Below are 18,694 nucleotides of genomic sequence, written 5' to 3'. Positions count from 1 at the left end.
ATGATGCATAGTGAAATCCTGCAGGACATGTTCCTGTGCCTTAGGCAGCAGTGTCCGCAATGCCGCAGTGCTAATGTACATCATAAGAGAAGGGTGGACAGGGAATGTAGTAAAGGAGAAAAAGCTTCTAGCACAACAGAAACTGCTGAGAGTCAAAGAGCTGTGAATCGGGAACATCATGGTCACTGGCTGACACGTCTCCTCTCCACCTGTTAGGCCTCATAGTACTCATCTGCTCCTTCACCCTGGCAATGGGAGGCATTAATGCAGCCCGGACACTCCACGCTGCTCTGCTGGAGAACAAATTTCACACCCCGCAGTCCTTCTATGACACCACCCCAACCGGCCGAATCATCAACCGCTTTTCAAAGGACATCTATGTGATCGATGAAGTAATCCCACCGACCATCTTGATGTTCCTTGGAACATTCTTCACCTCTTTATCGACAATGATTGTAATTATAGCAAGTACTCCACTCTTCGCTGTGGTTATAGTTCCACTTGCAATTCTGTACTTCTTTGTTCAGGTAACTGGAAAAATATCTGACTACTATTGCAATGATTCTTATTCCATTGTTCGTGTTCCGTTTTAGGAAAAACACCATGAATTTGGGGGAAAATTGAAATATCTGGAGTAACTACATGTTTATGTAAACAAAACATTCTTTAATTCTCTCAGAAAAAGGAATGTCCTGTGAGACGTGGTCATGAAATAAATAAGCATAACCTTTTTTTGCTTTTAAGTAATAACAAATAAGCATACTGCTAGAGATAGAGCTGCAGTGCCCTTCAATATATTGAAGTGTGTATATATTTGACATATTGACAAGTTTTTAAGGTGGTGAGGAGTTACAATGTTGAAAGAAGAAAGCATCAATTTTATTGACTTCTGAGCAAAATTGAAGCTTATTTTATAGACTGTGAATAGAGACCTGATAATGGAGGTGCAAATTCATGTTTTCGTTTCTTGGAAAATGAGGCTTCTACAAATGGATTCATTTTGTTAGGCTATATTAACTAAATTTAAAGGGACATAGGTAAATTCAACTTACACTCTATAGAAATTGCAGTTACCCCATACTCTGTTGTGGCATGAAGCAAAGATAACTTTCTTGAAATCCTTCTTAATTATAGACAATATTTTGGAGGGTTGAAGTGTGTCAGTAGCAATCTCCTTTAAGTCCTTAACCTAAAAACTTTTTCACTGTTAATTAAAAGAGAAAGTATTTCATGTACCCTTCAATTTTCTCCAAAAAATGGCAGCGATTCTACGTAGCTACCTCCCGCCAGCTGAAGCGTCTGGAGTCTGTGAGCAGATCTCCTATCTACTCACACTTTTCAGAAACAGTATCAGGGGCCAGTGTCATCAGAGCCTATAGAAGAGTGAAGTCCTTCGTAGACATCAGTGATCTGAAGATGGATGAAAATCAGAAGAGTTACTATCCTGGCATAGTATCAAACAGGTAAAAAGGCATATAACTTCTTGTTTCCAGTTAGATAATCCTGTGTTTGCATAACTGGTCCAAGCAACCATTTACCACTCTGCTTACATCTGCCTTTTTACCAGGTGGCTGGGCATTCGAGTTGAATTTGTGGGGAACTGTATTGTCCTTTTTGCTGCCCTTTTTGCTGTGATTGGTAAAAACAGCCTGAATGCTGGCTTGGTAGGGCTTTCAGTATCTTATGCATTACAGGTATGTATAACAGCTTTCTGTTCATTGACAGGTTTGCATTTTTGTAGATGGTATGGATATATTAGCAATAATTTAAGTGCTTGTTAAAGCTGAAGTTAATAAGGAAATAATAAAAATGAGTTGTGGGACATCTGGAAACAGTAAAGACTTACACTGAATGCTGAGAAACCATCAGCAAACTCACATGCAGTAGGACTTCAGGGCACTTTGGGAGCATCGATGTTGTGCTGCACCCCAGTATCCCTAGCGGTGGCACACGGGAAGCTCAGGAAGTGTCAGGTGCACCCACCAAGAACAGGTCATTAAGCCCGTGCTGCTCAAATGTCCTGCATCATGCCTGCTACCTAGCACATCGGTGTGTCTGGGTAATGACAGGCAGATCAGCAGGATTCATAAATAGGCAAGATAAACTGTACTCACCCAAGCTGTGGACAGTTTAGCAGATATAATGGCCTCACTCTTGCCAGAAGCTCTTTAGATACCATGAATGTGCAGGATTGCTGTTAGCAATTTTCCAGTGAGACCCATGACTAGGGGAATGACTTCCAACCAGCCTTTTTGAGAGGGCTGTTTGTTAAATCACCATGGGAGGCATACACTTCTTCATGTGAGCACCTGATTATCTGTAGACTTCCTGTCCCATAACTGTATTAATGTCAATGCAAAGGTAATTATTCCATTTGTAATATTAATGTGAACCCATGTCTTAATAGCAGTGTCCAGTTCTGTTGTTGTTGTTATTAAATCTGTTGTTCTTCTGTGGGTGATATTTTGTTCCTTGTCTTCTCCAAGGTGACCTTGTCTCTGAATTGGATGGTCCGAATGACTTCTGAACTTGAAACTAACATTGTGGCTGTTGAAAGAATAAAAGAGTATTCAGAAACTGAAACAGAGGTCAGCTAACAAGCGTCAAGCATGCTCACCAACAAGCATGGCAAAATTTTAATGCACACATTTACATGGTCTTTCTTTAGACTCAAGAGACGGTTCCTGCTCTGAGAGTGTTATCATTTAACCTGAACAAATGTCACGCTCTGAACTGTAATTTATGCTATCACAGCTCCAAATTATTACTGCCGTCATGCAGCCTGTGCTTAGCATCTCATTTGCTGCTACTGTGAGTGGCTATAGCACAACAGAGATGAGTTTCACCATCAGAATATTGCTCCCATCGGGTTTGAAGTGTTTGATGCATAGTCCTACCTGCATGGGTGGTGCTGTGATCCTGCTAGTGAGCACAGCTGCAGTACAATTATCAGGCTATGCCCATGTTTTCAGTAGTATTTCTATTTAATCAGCTTAATCAGTCCTCATCTCCCATGAGAGAAGAACATCTCTAGGAACACTGTACTGCCTAATTCAGGAAAGTCATCCAATCATCTACCTTTGCTGCCAAAGACTTTTAAAGGTGGCAGATTGAGCTATGCTGGGAAATCTGCTCTGTGGACACACTGGGTTTCGTTAGTTCTGTGTACATGATGGGAGACTAAGAATTAGGAAATGGATGATCTGAGGAGAGCTGCAGTGTAGGGTTCTGGAGATCGAGTATTTAATCTGAAAGCTAAAAGGAAGCTAGACAAGATGCATGATATATGTTATAAGCCAGAGCTTGAGCTGGCATGAAACAGGCAGTGTTCTATTAAAGTTAATGGAAAAAATGTAAATTTATATCCATTGAGGATTTGGCCCTGTATGCTCAGACTTTTTTTCCTGTAAACTTTACAGCAAAGACCAAAATGGTTAGATACTTAGGAACCCATGTTTTTCCCCCATTATTATAAATCAAATCCCCATGATCAAATAAATTTATCAGATATTATTTCTAGTAACCCACAAATGTTAATGTTTGTATCTGAGTTTGAATTTTTTTTTTTTAAACTTACACAAGACATTTCTGACTTCTGTTTTCCTTAGGCTCCCTGGGTCATTGAGGGCAAGAGTCCCCCAGAAGACTGGCCGTCCAAGGGAGAGCTGGAGTTTGTGAATTACTCAGTGAGGTACAGGAAGGGCCTGGATCTAGTGCTGAAGGGTCTAAACCTCCAAGTGCACGGTGGAGAAAAGGTGAGTTACCAGCTGTATGTCTTTGCTAGAACTTTGCCCTGGGCCTCCAGTGACAACCATGGAGTAGGGGACAGGGTCTACAAGCACACTTGCCCTGGCGGTGGAGACCTTCTCACGCTGGCGTTGCAGGAGCCAGCAGTGACAACCACGCTGTTGGTGTGCCAGCATCCTCCAGGCTGGAAGCAGTAGGACCACCTGCATGGGACTTTGCAAGTTAGGCTGGCAACAGGCTACCTGACACCATGTAGGAGGCACCAGCACAAGTGACAAAAATTCAGTGACAAGAACACTTTTCTGAAGCAGTGCAAGTGGGAGAAGGAATTCCAGCTTTTTCCACTTTCTGGCTTTCCCTGTGAAATTTTTGGCATGGAAGGAAATGACATTCTTTGCTTCCTTAATCAGGAAATTGTCTTTGTTCTGGGAGATTCACTCCTTCACGCTTCAGTTGAAAGTTCTGGGTTTTGTGCACTGGCGACAGAAGAATTAGCATGGGAAAGTCCTCCACTTAACAGGGTGTTAGTAAAAGAGAAGAGAATTATCCTTATACTAAGCAGAGAGGATGACAACTGCCTTCTGGAATGGAGATACACGTGCTTACCATAAAGTCTGAATTGCCCTCTGAAAAGCCTTTATTTCTTGTCCTTGAGTGATTGGACTTCTAACATGGATACTTCAGCTAATCATCCAAAGTTATGTAGGATGGCTCTAGGCCTATGTACATATTTATATGCAATATTCAAATTATGGGAATGGAAATATATACATTACAATGTATGACATGGGTTTCTAGGGAGAGATGGTTACATTCTTTCTTAGATTCAGATCTTGTGTCAAAGCTTTTAGAGGAATCTTGGGGGTTGGTTTGGGGGTTTTTTGTCGGGTTTTGGTTTGGTTTTAACTATATGCTTTGTTGTTAAACCTGCAATTTGTTGTAGATTGGAATTGTTGGCAGAACCGGAGCAGGGAAGTCCTCCATGACGCTCTGTCTCTTTAGGATCCTGGAAGCTGTAAAAGGGGAAATTAAAATTGATGGTGTGAAAATTTCAGAGATTGGTCTCCATGACCTTCGATCAAGGCTAACAATTATTCCTCAGGTACTATTTCTGTGTATCGCAATAAAGGAAGGATCTCTAACAGCTTAGCAAACCGTGAATAATGGTTTATCAACAGAGGAAAATGCTTTGTTACACTCAGAAAATTGTTTCAGAAAAAAACCTATTTATACTTTAAATGGTCCTCTCCTGCCACATTATAAGCTGATGCTGGGTGATAAAACAGGATTTAGGTTAAACCATCTTTTCAGTTGGAACTTGAGTTTTAAGTCTGTATAACATAATGTATTTTCAGAGTGGATGGGATTGGGAGGTGGCCTACCTGCAGTGTAATGGAGACTTCAAAGCAGTAACTCTGTGCTTAAAACAACTAAAGCACTTGTCTAATGAAAGTTGGTTTTATATCCAGGATCCTGTTCTCTTTTCTGGAACATTGAGGATGAACCTGGATCCATTTAATAAGTATTCAGATGAAGAAATATGGAAAGCTCTTGAACTGTCTCATCTGAAGAGGTTTGTCAGCAGCCAGCCATCCATGTTGGACTATGAATGCTCAGAAGGTGGAGAAAATCTTAGGTAAGGAATGCTTGAACTAGAAACATACACTGAGCTTTCATTCAGCTGTAACAGTGAGTAACACCTGAGCCCAGGTTTACACTGTAGTCTGTTGTGTCTGAAATGATTTAGCCACCTATTCCTGTTTCAAGAAAACCACTAAGGCTCAAACATTTGCCTACTGTTCTGCCTCTGCCATGAATGATCCAATTCTTCTTTGCTGCTGGGAAGCCCAAACCAAATCAAAATCCTGTCATATCAGTAAAGAAAGAAGTCTCAGGATGACGGAGTATTAGGAATAGGCAGTTCCTTAAATATGGTTTAGTAGGAAGGGAAATGCCATGGTAACATATATAACTGCTGTGCTGAATAAGAGTCCTCTGCCTAAACTGACACTTAGCAGTGTTTATTTTCCATTATTATTTGGAAGACCCATGAAGACATGAATGGGATGATAAAATGCCATGCTTTGATATGCTGTGCTGGCTTCTGAGACTGTGGTGTAACCAGATTATGTATGTGATGAATGTTCAATTCCTTCCTCAACCCGCAGAAACACTTGAACAGAGGCTGCGTCTGGGGTGCATTTGTAGCAGGGGAGGAAGTGTGGGCTGCCTGGATTTTTTTTTTTTTTTTTTTTTTGATGGTAGAAAGCACTTACAGTCTCAGAAATATTTTTTTCTTTTCTCTCCTCTTTTTTTTTTTTTTAAGTTTGCATATGCTCAGTGTTGTTATAACTGTGCGTGTGCCTGAAAACTCAGGCAGAAGCGTTGTAATCATTAGTTTCCTTGGCTTTTGTCACAGTGATAGAAAGGGGGCATTTAGTGGCTCTGTCAGGACTGGGTCAGGCAGTTAAGTAAACATATATGCTAAAACTAGCTGAGTAATGCTGCAATGTGTAGGTATTAGCTCTAGGGCTGACAGACCAGGCTGTTTGCTAAATACTATTTTTTTGGTTCGGTAACTTGACCTGATGAGTAATCTGCTCTAGTACAAGTGATTCTGAGCAGTGGAGAGCTAAGGGCAGTGGGGCGTTTGTGAAAGCCTTGTCTCTGCTTGCAGCGTTGGCCAAAGACAACTTGTCTGTCTGGCAAGAGCACTACTTCGCAAGACAAGGATCTTGATCCTAGACGAAGCGACAGCAGCGATCGATCTTGAGACAGATGATCTTATCCAGATGACAATTAGGACCCAGTTTGAAGACTGCACAGTGCTGACAATAGCGCACAGGCTGAACACCATTATGGATTACACAAGGTAAAAATTTCTTAATGGTGCGTGGCGGGCGGGGGGGGGAGCTCACCAGTTTACTGGGTATGTGAAGCAGCAGCACTTAAAAGGGTCTGGTTTGTCTCTAGTCACACTGATGCTCTTGTCAGGTAGTATGTAAACAATGATGTTTAAGCCATATAATCCTAGAATATCCAGACCTGACTTAGCTTCTGTTGGCATAAGAAACAGGTTCTACATTCACTAACTAGAGCTGCGCAAGAGATGCTACCCAGTAGCATTAATGGCACTGTCAGCAAGCTTATGGATTCTTTTTCAACTAGCAGCTGCTGTAACTTTTTCACTAACATCATGTCATATTAATTACTTTAAAATATATTACTTCATGAGCTTTTATCTCCTTGGCTTTTCTGGTACTGTATTTTCATTTCCAGAACTACCAGTATGACACTGATTCCCCTGCCCTTGTTACCCCGAGAGGTACCTTTTTAAATCAAACAGCAGCTCGGGGAGAATGTTTTATTTTCTGTTGTGTTGCAACATGTGAAAATAACTGAGCAAAACAAAGGCAAGGAAAAGATTAGAGCAGTTTGCTTTGTGATAAAAAGGGCTATCACATTTCTTGTGAGGAATTCTCTGACGTATCTTTTCCGCTCACCATCTTTTGTTTTGCACAGGGTTCTTGTTCTAGACAACGGAACCATAGCTGAATTTGATACCCCTGCAAGCCTTATAGCATCAAAGGGTATTTTCTACAGTATGGCCAAAGATGCTGGACTAGCATGAAAAGAAGACCCCTTGGGTTTTTGGTTTGTTTTTTGGTTTTTTTTTAATATTACTGACTTGCCACAAAAGTGACTTGTGAATGTACTGTAATTTACAAAACAGTTTTTGTAGTAGACTAAACTTTTGATATGTGAACAAAGTATTTTACAATCCTAAGGACCAGAAAGTGAATTTTATATTTTTAAATATTTTCTATATACATAAAATATTTTATTACATGCTTTTTTTTCCAAAGAATGCCAAACATTCTGCCAAGAAAATGTATGTATCACAGGGCAATAAGTACTGTATTCAGGTTTATAATTAGTAAATTATATTAATGGTACAAAATACACCTGTTTTGTGTGTTTTCTGCATAAGGATTCATTGGTTTTGAAGTGGAGAGACAGGCCCAGTTAAGCAGTGACTCAGCTGAAAAATAGTGAAATAATGTGTAAGCTGAGTGGTTCCAACCTGTTCCTTTCAGTATTTCCCCCAGGACAAGGGAGTTGAATCCTACAGCTTCAGGGCTGTGAGCTATCCCAGGACCTGTGCTATCCCTGCCCAGGGCAACTCTAGCATTATAGAATTCCTCTTCAGTGTAAGAATTATGAGTAGTGTGTATTTAAAACTAAACCTACAGATGGCTTAATATAAATCATTAACTACACAGTTTCTACCAATTTAGTAGACTCCACATAAGCCTGCAGGGACATGACTGGCACAGAAGCATTATAATTTTGCGCTTTCTCTCTCTTACGTATGAAGTCACTATGAGTAAGTCTCCCCTTAAGCTGAACACGCATGCTGAGCAGATGTGTATATAATTTATCTATCATCTCATTCAACACTTAAATCACATATTATTTCAAGTGATTGTTTTGCATAAATAAATATCTACCTTATTAATGATAATCAAGCCTCCTCAGATAAAGGGAGCACTGTGTTGAAACAATATTTGCTGCTAGAAACTGATAGAACGTCTTTTGCTGTAGTTCTTCACTTCCTACACCAAGTACTCTAGAAACCTACCTGGCAAGAAAAAGTTCCTATGTTTTTTCCATAAGTAAAGCTCAGAAAAACCTTGAGAAGACAAAAATAATTATTTATTAATTCTTACAAATGAGACTTCTTAAATAGAAACAAGAATCTGCAGCCAAGCATTCGTTTGACATTAACATTTCAAACAGCAGAGCATAAAGTAATGAATTATTTATCATACACGGTAATGCAATGATTATACACTGATCAGATTGTTAGGAGTGTTAATAGTATCTTCTGTGTGTAAACTGCGTAAAGTATAAAAATATTCCTTGGAATGCATAGATAGCGATCAGCATCTGTGCAAGATAATCAGTGTAACAACGAAGTCATCAACCCAACAGCTGAGCTTTTCTTGAGTGGTTCTAACTGGCTGGTTAATCCTGGTACCTTCATGGATGTAGCTGGCATTAGACAGCCGATGCCTAAACTGTATCTGTTCTGTGTGCCAGGGAGAATGCAATAGACAAAGTGCGATATGAGGAACAACAATTTTATTATTCCATTATACAGTAGTTAATACACCGCCAGCAATTGGGTATAAAAACCAGATATCGCCAATGACTCAGACCACATTTGACCTCCACCGCTTTTCAGACGAGGACATTTTGTTGTGACAAAATGTTCTACTATCAGCCTTAGGAGACTGAGCTTCAGTCTAGTTAATTGGCACACAGGAAATTTGGGTGTTTGCATGGATCTGTGCTTCCAGGTGAACACTGACCATCCGACTACAAGGCAGACTGGGAGAGGGCTCCCTCTCGTGTGCTCAGTCACTCCTGCTGAAGCTGCTTCCCTTTGCACAAAGTACTAGTCACTGGATGAGAAAGAGAGAGCACGGGTAAATTTGGGTACCAGTTGTTCCTACTGTATTAGCTGTAATATAGGTGACTGCTCTGACTGCAGGGGAAGAACGAACTTCTTCACCTGCCACAGCCTCTGAGAAAGGAGACGAGGCTGTGGGGGATACCTCACTCCAGTCAGGGGAAGCCATCTGTCTGGAGCCAGAAGAGTTTCAGATGCAGTTTGCGCCTCAGCATTTCCTCCAGCTAGTCTGGGTGGCTCAGCATGCTACTTCTATAAATCACATTTACGGGTCTACGTACATTGTACAGCTAACTGGGGCTGTAAATTCTTAGACAACAAGACAATAGAATCCTTTGGTTGCTGTAGTTTCCAAAGAAACTGGGGCGAAGGGAGCGGGAAGATGAAGGAACGGAGGGAAGTTTAGTCCAGTTTGGTATGTTCTGTTTGCCTGTTACATCTCATACTTTACCTCATTCATCTAATTCATAGTACATGCTTTTACAGTTCGGCTACCAGAACAGAACTCTTCCTCAAATGTAAATGACTGAGTAAATACTAAAATCCTAAAAAATTAGATAAAATCCAGCTCTGAAATACTTTTCAATTTACTTATTCCACAATTTCATAGCAAAGTAGTCTAATTCTGAATTTTAAGTAACAGGAAAAGTTAATTTTTTTCTTTTTTTCAGTAAACAACACGGGTAAACACAAGTCATTGGGAAAAAAAGAAAATACATTGCACAGGAACATCAAGATTTAGTATCAGCCCAGAAAACCCTGAGCATTTCACTAGTTTCTCTTTACACAGGCAACTTTAAAGTTTCCAGATGCAATCTTTCTCAGGAATGTAGAGGCAAAAGGAAAATAAAATTACAACTTTTGTGCTTTTAAAAGGGGAAATTAAAGCAGCATTGGAAAAATGTGTTTTCAATACAGTAACAAAAATAGTATTTTAAATTGCACGTCAATACTATATATTGACAGACAACAATAAAAGGAATTTTGGTTGAGAGCATATTTATGATTTGGATAATTACTATCACTTTTTGTTTTCAACCTGAGAAATAGGGAAAAGTGTAAACAGGGATTAAGAAATCACAGGTAATAAGTCACTTGATACAGTATTTAAACTAGACATAGTTTTGTGCTTCTTCCACAGATATAAACCCTTCTGGTTTTTGCCTTCTAAATAAGATATGACTTAAAATACATGATCTAAAAAGTGAATGTTAATGGTAATGGACTCAGTACAAATATTAAATGGGTTTCATGGCAGGTTCTTTAGCTTGAGTACCTCTGCTATTTTATAGCAAACAAATTATCAGAACAGTTTAAGGTAAGCCTTTCCCTGAGAGCTGCTAACTCTGCAGTATTTCAAGATTATCTTTTTGTAAGGAAAAGTTGCATTAACAGATAGTTCTACTGACACTACCTTTGCATTATACTATTTTCATATTAGACTCATTACTCTTAGATTAACTAGAGGCTGTAACTGTGCATAACAACTTTAGTTCATTTCAAGGTTAACAAAATAGATTTTTTTTCACATCATTAGCCCTTATAGATACTGTATTTCAAACGTAATTTTAAAATGAGAGATACAAATCTTTTGTTTTATTCTTTAAACAATTAATACGTAAGTTCTGATGCCTTCTTGTTATAACCACTCCGTTCAGAAAGTGTTGGGACTCTGAAAAGTAACTTTTTGTCGCTTACTGTTAGCACAAGCTCCAGTTCTTGGAAATCCTGTAGCCTTGCAACATCTTTGTCCTTTAAATAAATACAATAAGTTGTTAAGTGATAAACCTATCAATTTTGCAGAGCTAAGTTAAAATAATAGGCTCATAATAACACAAAGTATGTATTTATCCATAAATATGACAATTCTTTACAGTAAACTGGAAAGCAGACAGCCTGTTGCATCTCGTATTTATTCTGGGATCCTATTCAGCTACTCAAGTCTATTTTTAGAAGGAATGCAACACTGATGGTGAGTGCAAGTGACTAGTGGAATTACACTTGTAAAGATCTACTGCATGCCACCCCCAACTCCTCTTTTTTTCCCCTTGGTAATTCTTAGAAGCTCATGAGTTGATTCTTGCATCTACCCAAGAAGGTCCTGCACGCAGCTTTCTCTAGAGCGGCCCACCAACACCATGGTAGAGCTGGCTTTGGCAAGGTCTTCAGAGAGCAATGGAGGACACCCTCCCACGGTACAGGCTCGGCTCGAGCTCCCATCCCCTCTGCAGCAGTACTCTGCTGCTAGACAACATTAAACAGAATCCGTTTTGTATCACCTCAAGGAACAGTAAGTGTCCTGCAGTCCTACCCAGAGAGCCTGAAGTAATTAGAACTGGAAATAAAAACACTCCTGTCAACAACAACCTAAGTTGGCAAGTGACAGAATTACTTATGTCTTTTTTTTTTTCCTTCCCACTTCTTGACTAACAAAGAATAAGTCATCTGACAGTCGGTGAAGGTGCAGTACAGTGAAGTCTATTGATCTAGTACTAATCAGATCAGCTCCATGACTGATGCCAACAATGCTCTAGAGGCATTTAAGAGTGAAAGAAAGGTCAACAGTGAATCAGTAAAACAGGTCAGCAGGTCCGTTTGCTGTTTGCTGCACAGGTAAATGTCACTGAAGTGAAAAGACGGTTACATTCAGAGACCTGCACTCAGAATAATTCTGAAACACCTTTCTGTTTTTTGAAAGGACTGCATACAGTCCTTACTGAACTAGCAAAACTCGGTTGAGTACTGCAGGCCTTTTAAATGCTGATGACAGGTCACAGTGGTGTGGTATTGCACTGAATTTAAGAACGTAGTGGAGAAATCGGGTATTAATTGGGCTCAACACCAAATGTCTATGAAAGGAAACGATCAAGAAACTTGAGAACTTTTTTACTAAAAAAACCAAATCAAACAACTGCTGAATGCTGGAAGTTGAAGGGAGGATTTTTTGTTTGGGCTTTTTTTTTTTTTCCCCCAATATGGGCATATGCAGGTGACCAATTATTCCTTTTTAATGGTAACCTAAAAATCTTTTTTATAAGTTACTGCACTTCAAAATTTAGAGTTCTTACCTTTCTTAACATTGTATTTGGTAATTTTCTGATCTTCTGTACATGCTCAGGGTTAACACTCAGCTCACGGCAACTCACTCGGAGCAGTTCCTTATAGGTGAGTTCTTGTCTGTCCAGTTCAATTTCAATGAAGTCATTTTCTCTAAGATTAGGGTTTTGTATTCTAACTTTAAGCACCAGTTCTATTAGAAATAGAAAGATACATTAATAGGCAGATATATAAAGGAATTGGAAAAGATACCTCTGTACTAACTTCCAAATATTTCTATGTTTTATTAACCTTGTTTGTATCATTTGTAACAATACAAGAACCCTCAGAAAGCAAACTGTACTTGTATGATGACAGTTTTCATTAGATTGACTTTCATCAACCTGTATGAAAAAATCATTACAAATATAATACATTGCGCATGTATGCATGTATGAACCTTTGCGTGACTACTCATCTTACTGGATTTAAGCTAATTTAAAAGCAGATTATACTGGCTATCAATTTCCTGAGCAATCCAAGATTGCTTTTATTGGTTGTCCTGGTTTCAGCTAGGATAGAGTTAATTGTCTTCCTATTAGTTGGTAGAATGCTATGTTTTTGAGCTAGGTATGAGAAGAACGTTGATAACACTGATGTTTTCAGTTGTTGCTAAGTAGTGTTTAGTCTAAAGTCAAGGATTTTTCAGCTTCTGATGCCCAGCCAGCGAGAAAGCTGGAGGGGCACAAGAAGTTGGGAGGGGACACAGCCAGGGCAGCTGACCCAAACTGGCCAAAGGGGTATTGCATACCATGGGACGTCACATCTAGTATAGAAACTGGGGGAGTAGGGGTCGGGGAATCGCCGCTCGGGGACTTACTTACTGGGTGTCAATCAGCGGGTGGTGAGCAACTGCACTGCGCATCATTTGTACATTCCAATCCTTTTATTATTACTGTTGTTGTTTTATTAGTGTTATCATTATCGTTATTAGTTTCTTCTTTTCTGTTCTATTAAACCATTCTTAGCTCAACCCACAAGTTTTACTTCTTTTCCTGATTTTCTCCCCCATCCCACTGGGCGGGGGCGAAGTGAGTGAGTGGCTGCGTAGTGCTGGCTGGTGTTAAACCACAACATTGTGGGTTTTTTAATTCATCGTCAGTTAACTTCTCATTGCTAATTCATGGCATCAGAACACCTTTTATTTCAAGAATGAAATTTTGAACTGAAACTGAAATTCCAGATTTCCCTCTCTGGGCAGGCAAAATTTACCTGCAGAAATGGCAGATCATATAATCGTTCACCTCAAGACTCAGGTCTGCAGATTGAGCCATGTGAGGTTCTCTCTTGAGCTCACTGGCTGCATACTCACATTCTTTCTCTGAAGCTTGGAGTATGCTATTTAGAGAATTAGATTACTCTGGTGTCTGTATGCTTTTATAGCATTTAAGACAAATAGCAAATGTTTTCATCAATATCTTAATAACAGTTCCAACAGAAACAGAGTATCTGCCTCCTTAATTCCCTTCAAATGTTTCCTGAATGCCTAAGCATGGGAACCTGAAAGTCTCTAGAAGTGCTGTGAATACATGTAATCGTGATTAGTCTGTTTTCACCGTCCAAGACGACAGAAGTTCTACGACAAAGTGAGAAGTTTTAGTGTTACCTTGCATATTAAGTGGAAAAGCTCCTGTGAAGAAAACGGGCTGAAATGCTGGCACAGGCCCCCTACAGGAGCCGTTCTCTTGCTGAGGTACGGACTGATTTGATCCAGCTGGCGAAGGGGGACTTCTGCTCCAAGACACAGATCCCTGGTAAACTGGACTTCTCTGAAGGACAGTTTTTGAGTGTGGTGGTACAGTACACCCTCTGGGCAGCGACGGCATGCCTCCGTTATCAGCCGCCTTGGGAGCAGCATTCCCATGCTGTAATGGTGCACATGTGTAAGTCTCCACATCAGGTAAGGAAGAAGGGTCGGTATCTTGTGATTCTAAGTGTGAGATACTCCCGTTCATGGAGGGATCTGGAATACTCTTACTCATGGTGTTATAAACGTAAGGGAAGGGTGGGTTAGCCAGATAATTAGGGATGATTGGCAGATCTGAATCTTTCTTTAAGTCTGGGAGTTCATCATCTTCCACTGTAAAACAAACAAAACAACATTCTCCAAGACTGATATGAGGGAAAAAAAGAAATATTGCTATTGCACTGTGGGGTTTCTTTCTTTTTTTTTTTTTTTTTTAGGGGAGGCGGCAGAGCATTAAAAGCATCACAGGATAAAAGACGAATCAAGAAGCTCTATGCCTTTTTTTCCTACAGTAAACAGAACCATGCTCCAGTGCTGCGATACAGTAAACACAAAAGCAGAGTCTGATTCTAGTAATTCTGGGGGTGCTGTTTCCTTCTAAACACTGCAATACTTTTGTTTTGCTTTGTTTTAATCCATAGCTAGCACGTTGTAACATGGTCTCTGGTGGTATAATGCTATTGTCTTCATAATGTATAAGGCAAGGAAAAACAAAGGGTAATATGTTGTTCGATATTAAGGCAGGGGATAAAGGGAAAAGAACAGGCAGTACTGGGCAAGCTGAAACATTACCAATTCAACAGCTGGGAGACAATAATGAAAACAAAAACAGACAAGGGAATACAAAGGGGAGGAAAGAGGTTGTTAATTGACCACATTTCAAATTACTTATCACCTCTAGCAGCAAAGCCTACTCTGCTTCAACAGTTACAAAACACTACAAAAATGCTCTGCCAGTGTCTGATGAGCTGTTTCTCTGGGCTTCGTATTTTCCATTTATTCAACACAGTGTCTAAGCTCCACCCAACACGAGGAAAATTAGGTGTTGCTCATATAAAGGCTTCATAGAAATTTGAGAGATTTTCTCCTGTTGCCCTTTTGAAAACCGGAAGCTGCATCTGTCATTGGTTTAATCATAGCATTTTTAAAAATACAGTTTTTCAAATTTTTCAGTATTTAGAAAAAAAGTTTGGCTCGCTGGATATGGAATTTGTTGGTAATCCTCTTTTCTTAAACTTTGATTTCTTACCAAGTAAACACTCTAGAAATCAAGTCACAGTTATTACTAAATCCCAAACACAGTATCTTCACATGCAAAATAAAGATTGGAACATACATGCTTTAAACAGCCTTTTACTACAGTCTTTGATGATCATATCGCAAAGCCAATAGGTTTACCTCCCAACATCTTCCTTATCTCTCTCTTTGACGTTAACTGGGCCGGCCTTTCTCCTTTCTTCGTAAGGATCTCCTTGTCAGCGCCGGCGTGCAGCAGGTAAGCCACCACTGGAGCGTGGTTCCGTTTACATGCCCAGTGCAAACAAGTCCTGCACATGGAAAATGTTAACACTGTTTGAAATCCTAAATTACAGCAGATTAATTGACACTCATTCTTGCTGCCTGTGAGAAGAACAAGACCTAATGCACGTCTAACATAAAAAAGGTTTTAATTGCAATCTTCCTTGGAAATGTACATTGGTTTTGGAGCCTGCAGTGACACCTGCTGATGTAGTTTTCCCTTGCTCTAATACTCTCGATACCAAGTTACCATAGTAGTATTTTTAAAGTTCAAGATCTTTTCAATTTGTCATTTATTAGGCTACTAACTTTTCTGGAAAAATAAATATAAAAAGAAGGCTTGTGTATGCTATTTTAATCTTTGAAAGAATAAGTTGTACTTGAAATACTTGTGTGTGTGTATGTGAGCTAATAAGAGATACTTCCCTAGGATGCTATTTTTACTCTTTAATTAATGCTGTCAGCACAATGACTTGCACTTTTTGGAAAGTAAATTATGTTTAAAATATTTTAAGCATAGTTTCTAAGCACAGTTCTTTGCCCAGTTGCTATTTGCTGCACTAGCAATTCCCAAGCTTTGATCTGCAGGCAACTAGTATTCTGCAATCTGTAACTGATGCACAGAACTAACCGCTTTTCTATTTTTTTAAATTATTATTTCCACTTGCTGACCTAGAGAGACTAATAAAGAAACATCCTAAAAGCTACTTAGCTTATTTAGTGCTTAGTTTTAGGGACTTTGTAGACTCACACATTTTAACTCATTGTGCAGTCTTACCATTCTTCCCTATCCCACGTTCTAGTGATGTTTGACCTTTCTCCAGTTCTTTAAATACTCTAGTTCCAGTTGAAGGAAACTCTTTGCAAAAATGAACACAACCCTTCTCCAAGTTTGTTTGATTGTTAAGAATTAAATAAAATAAAGCAGAGATAAATAACAAACGTGTAAGAGAAAAAAAATTTCAGCTGGAAGTCCAGCTCCAAAAAGCTTTTTCCACTTTGTTTTTTTTTTAAGGACACAGTCATTGGACTGCAAAGTTTTATCTTGACCAACAACTCCCAACTTTGTATACAAAATTCTGTTGTTTTAAATTTTCTTCTGTAAAAGAATGTAAGGGAGAAAAGAAATAATCTAATCCTTGGTGGGATACAAATCAGGTAAAACAAGAGAAGACAAGGTAACTTACAAAACCTCATTAACTGTTATATATTCTGACTTAATTAAGCCTGTCTTAACAGAAACAAAAGGCTCAATTCTACAATTTCTTCTTAATAAAAATTAATGCATCTTGATGGCAGAAAGTATCTCTGAATTAAAGTTAGTGGGACTAGTCAGTGCAGCAAGGGGTTATGTAGAATTAGATCTAATTGAAGAGACATGAATGTAAGTGTTTGTATACATAATATTTTTCTTCATAGACTATCGTAAGAAGCATGCTACAAAATCTGTGTTTCAGAGGTGATATTGCTAACAACGGTGTACAATCCTGAATTCTCTCTCCAAGGTTGGGCTGTGCATTTCAGCTAGAAAGTGCCATTTTTAAATGGGGTAAAAGAATTTTGTCAGCAGAGAGTATTCCTGAATTTTTAACACCAAAGATCCCACAGAATCTGAGACATGAAGCTCCATGAAACTCAGACCAGGTTTGTTCAGTTTTTTCTGTGCAGCGTTTTCTGGCCTTTTCACAAATATCTCCTTGTGAAATGAGTGTGAAGAGCCTGCATGAATTCAGAAGTAGCACACTGCCAAGTCATAAACTAATTTGGTCCAAAGTGGTGGGAAAAAGCACAGACAGCGTGGCTGTGTTGCTTTGAGTGCAAAACCTGCAGGTTTAGTTAGTACAGAAGGTATGTAAGCCTCAATAGCACTGGCCTCATTTTGGGATCCATCCTGACCGTTTCACGTGGTCTCACGCAGAGAGGTACCAGCTACCCATGGACCCGACACACATCAAAATGTAAGTACTCAGCACCTCTTAACATCAGAGATACTGAGGTCATTGGAGAAATTTAAATTCTACAAGAAAACTTAAATAACAGTGAAAACCCATTTAGTGCCATAGTTAAATATGACCAGATCATTTGTTTTTTAAAATAATTATATTTTATGACAGATTTCTTTCATCAATTCCAGTTTTAGATACAAACTCATTTTGATGACAAGCAGCTGTTTATCTTATCTCACACACTAAGATAACTGAATGTCTTATGAATCAGTTCTCTGAAATTTTTACAAGTCCTAATTTCAATCACCACACTTTGAACCGCAAGTTGCAAGCGTCCCGCGCTTCTCAAAATTGCTGATGGAGCTTTCATCTTTAAAAGTCCAGCTCTTTTCCTAATTGTATTCCTCCTGGGTTTAATTACAAATTCAAGCACAATACAGCATAGTAAATACAGGCTGAATTGAAAAAAAACAAAACCACCTGAGCATTGCCTGTAAATCCTGCTTCGGATAACACGGAGGGGGAGCGTGCGTGTGTTCATGTACGGAGTCCCACTTGTACAAGTGTCTGCTACAGAAAAGTCTCGGGTTTAGTGTCATTGGGTGGTATCTGAATAGATGTCAAACCCAGAGAGTTTAACTATCACTGAAACAGCCTGCGAGTTCCCTGCTTAAAAGGGAAAGTGATTTTCGAACCTGGTTTTGGAGTCAATAGAAAATATTTCTGGTGAGACGCGAACACGTGTTGGCACGCCGAGGTTTGCATTCTGACTGCCCGTGCTGTCTCAGCGTGCCCTTCCAAAAACAAATACCTAGATAAACAAAAAGCAATACAAAGCAACAAGCTAGGGACCCGGAGAAGCAGCGAACAGCGCCGGATCCAAGCAGGAGCTGGAAGGGGCCGCCCGTTTGTCCCGGCGGTCCCCAGCTCCAGCTCCCCGTGGGAAGAGAGGTCTCTCCCGGCACCCAGGAGCGGATCGACCTTTTAATTGCTCTCTGCCGTGTCTCCCGGGAAAGCGTTACCCCCGGGACACCCGAGGAGAACCCCCCCCGCCCCGTTGCAGCAGGAGCCTCACCAGCCGTTGACTTCGTTCTGGGAGTTGAGGCCGACCCCCAGCTCCACCAGCCGCCGCACCTCCTCCGCGTCCCCCAGCGCCGCCGCCTC

The 18,694-nt window shown here is 39.8% G+C and overlaps 2 protein-coding genes across 2 annotated transcripts in view; one reads left to right on the top strand and one right to left on the bottom strand.

Annotated features, from left to right (window-relative positions):
- The window catches only part of ABCC3 (ATP-binding cassette, sub-family C (CFTR/MRP), member 3), a 52,483-nt gene extending 44,784 nt beyond the window's left edge, over positions 1-7,699 (top strand). The window contains exons 23-31 of the mRNA XM_010578705.1: positions 217-527; positions 1,264-1,463; positions 1,568-1,694; positions 2,487-2,588; positions 3,609-3,755; positions 4,691-4,849; positions 5,217-5,383; positions 6,425-6,619; positions 7,270-7,699. Of these exons, the coding sequence (XP_010577007.1) occupies positions 217-527; positions 1,264-1,463; positions 1,568-1,694; positions 2,487-2,588; positions 3,609-3,755; positions 4,691-4,849; positions 5,217-5,383; positions 6,425-6,619; positions 7,270-7,378 (1,517 nt within the window). The 3' untranslated portion in view covers positions 7,379-7,699. The remainder of the gene's footprint in view (positions 1-216; positions 528-1,263; positions 1,464-1,567; positions 1,695-2,486; positions 2,589-3,608; positions 3,756-4,690; positions 4,850-5,216; positions 5,384-6,424; positions 6,620-7,269) is intronic.
- Positions 7,700-9,876: 2,177 nt separating this feature from the next.
- ANKRD40 (ankyrin repeat domain 40) lies at positions 9,877-18,694 on the bottom strand (the record flags this gene model as incomplete). Its single annotated transcript, XM_010578752.1, has 5 exons — positions 9,877-10,975; positions 12,292-12,473; positions 13,926-14,399; positions 15,465-15,613; positions 18,606-18,694. Coding segments are annotated over 5 exons (1,035 nt in total), but the record flags the coding sequence as incomplete, so codon positions are not given.

The sequence above is a fragment of the Haliaeetus leucocephalus genome, unplaced genomic scaffold, assembly GCF_000737465.1.
Source record: "Haliaeetus leucocephalus isolate CR32 unplaced genomic scaffold, Haliaeetus_leucocephalus-4.0 Scaffold646, whole genome shotgun sequence".
NCBI classification, from domain to species: domain Eukaryota; kingdom Metazoa; phylum Chordata; class Aves; order Accipitriformes; family Accipitridae; genus Haliaeetus; species Haliaeetus leucocephalus.
The sequence above is the reverse complement of the archived record's forward strand: the minus strand, read 5'-3'. Positions and strand labels throughout refer to the sequence as shown.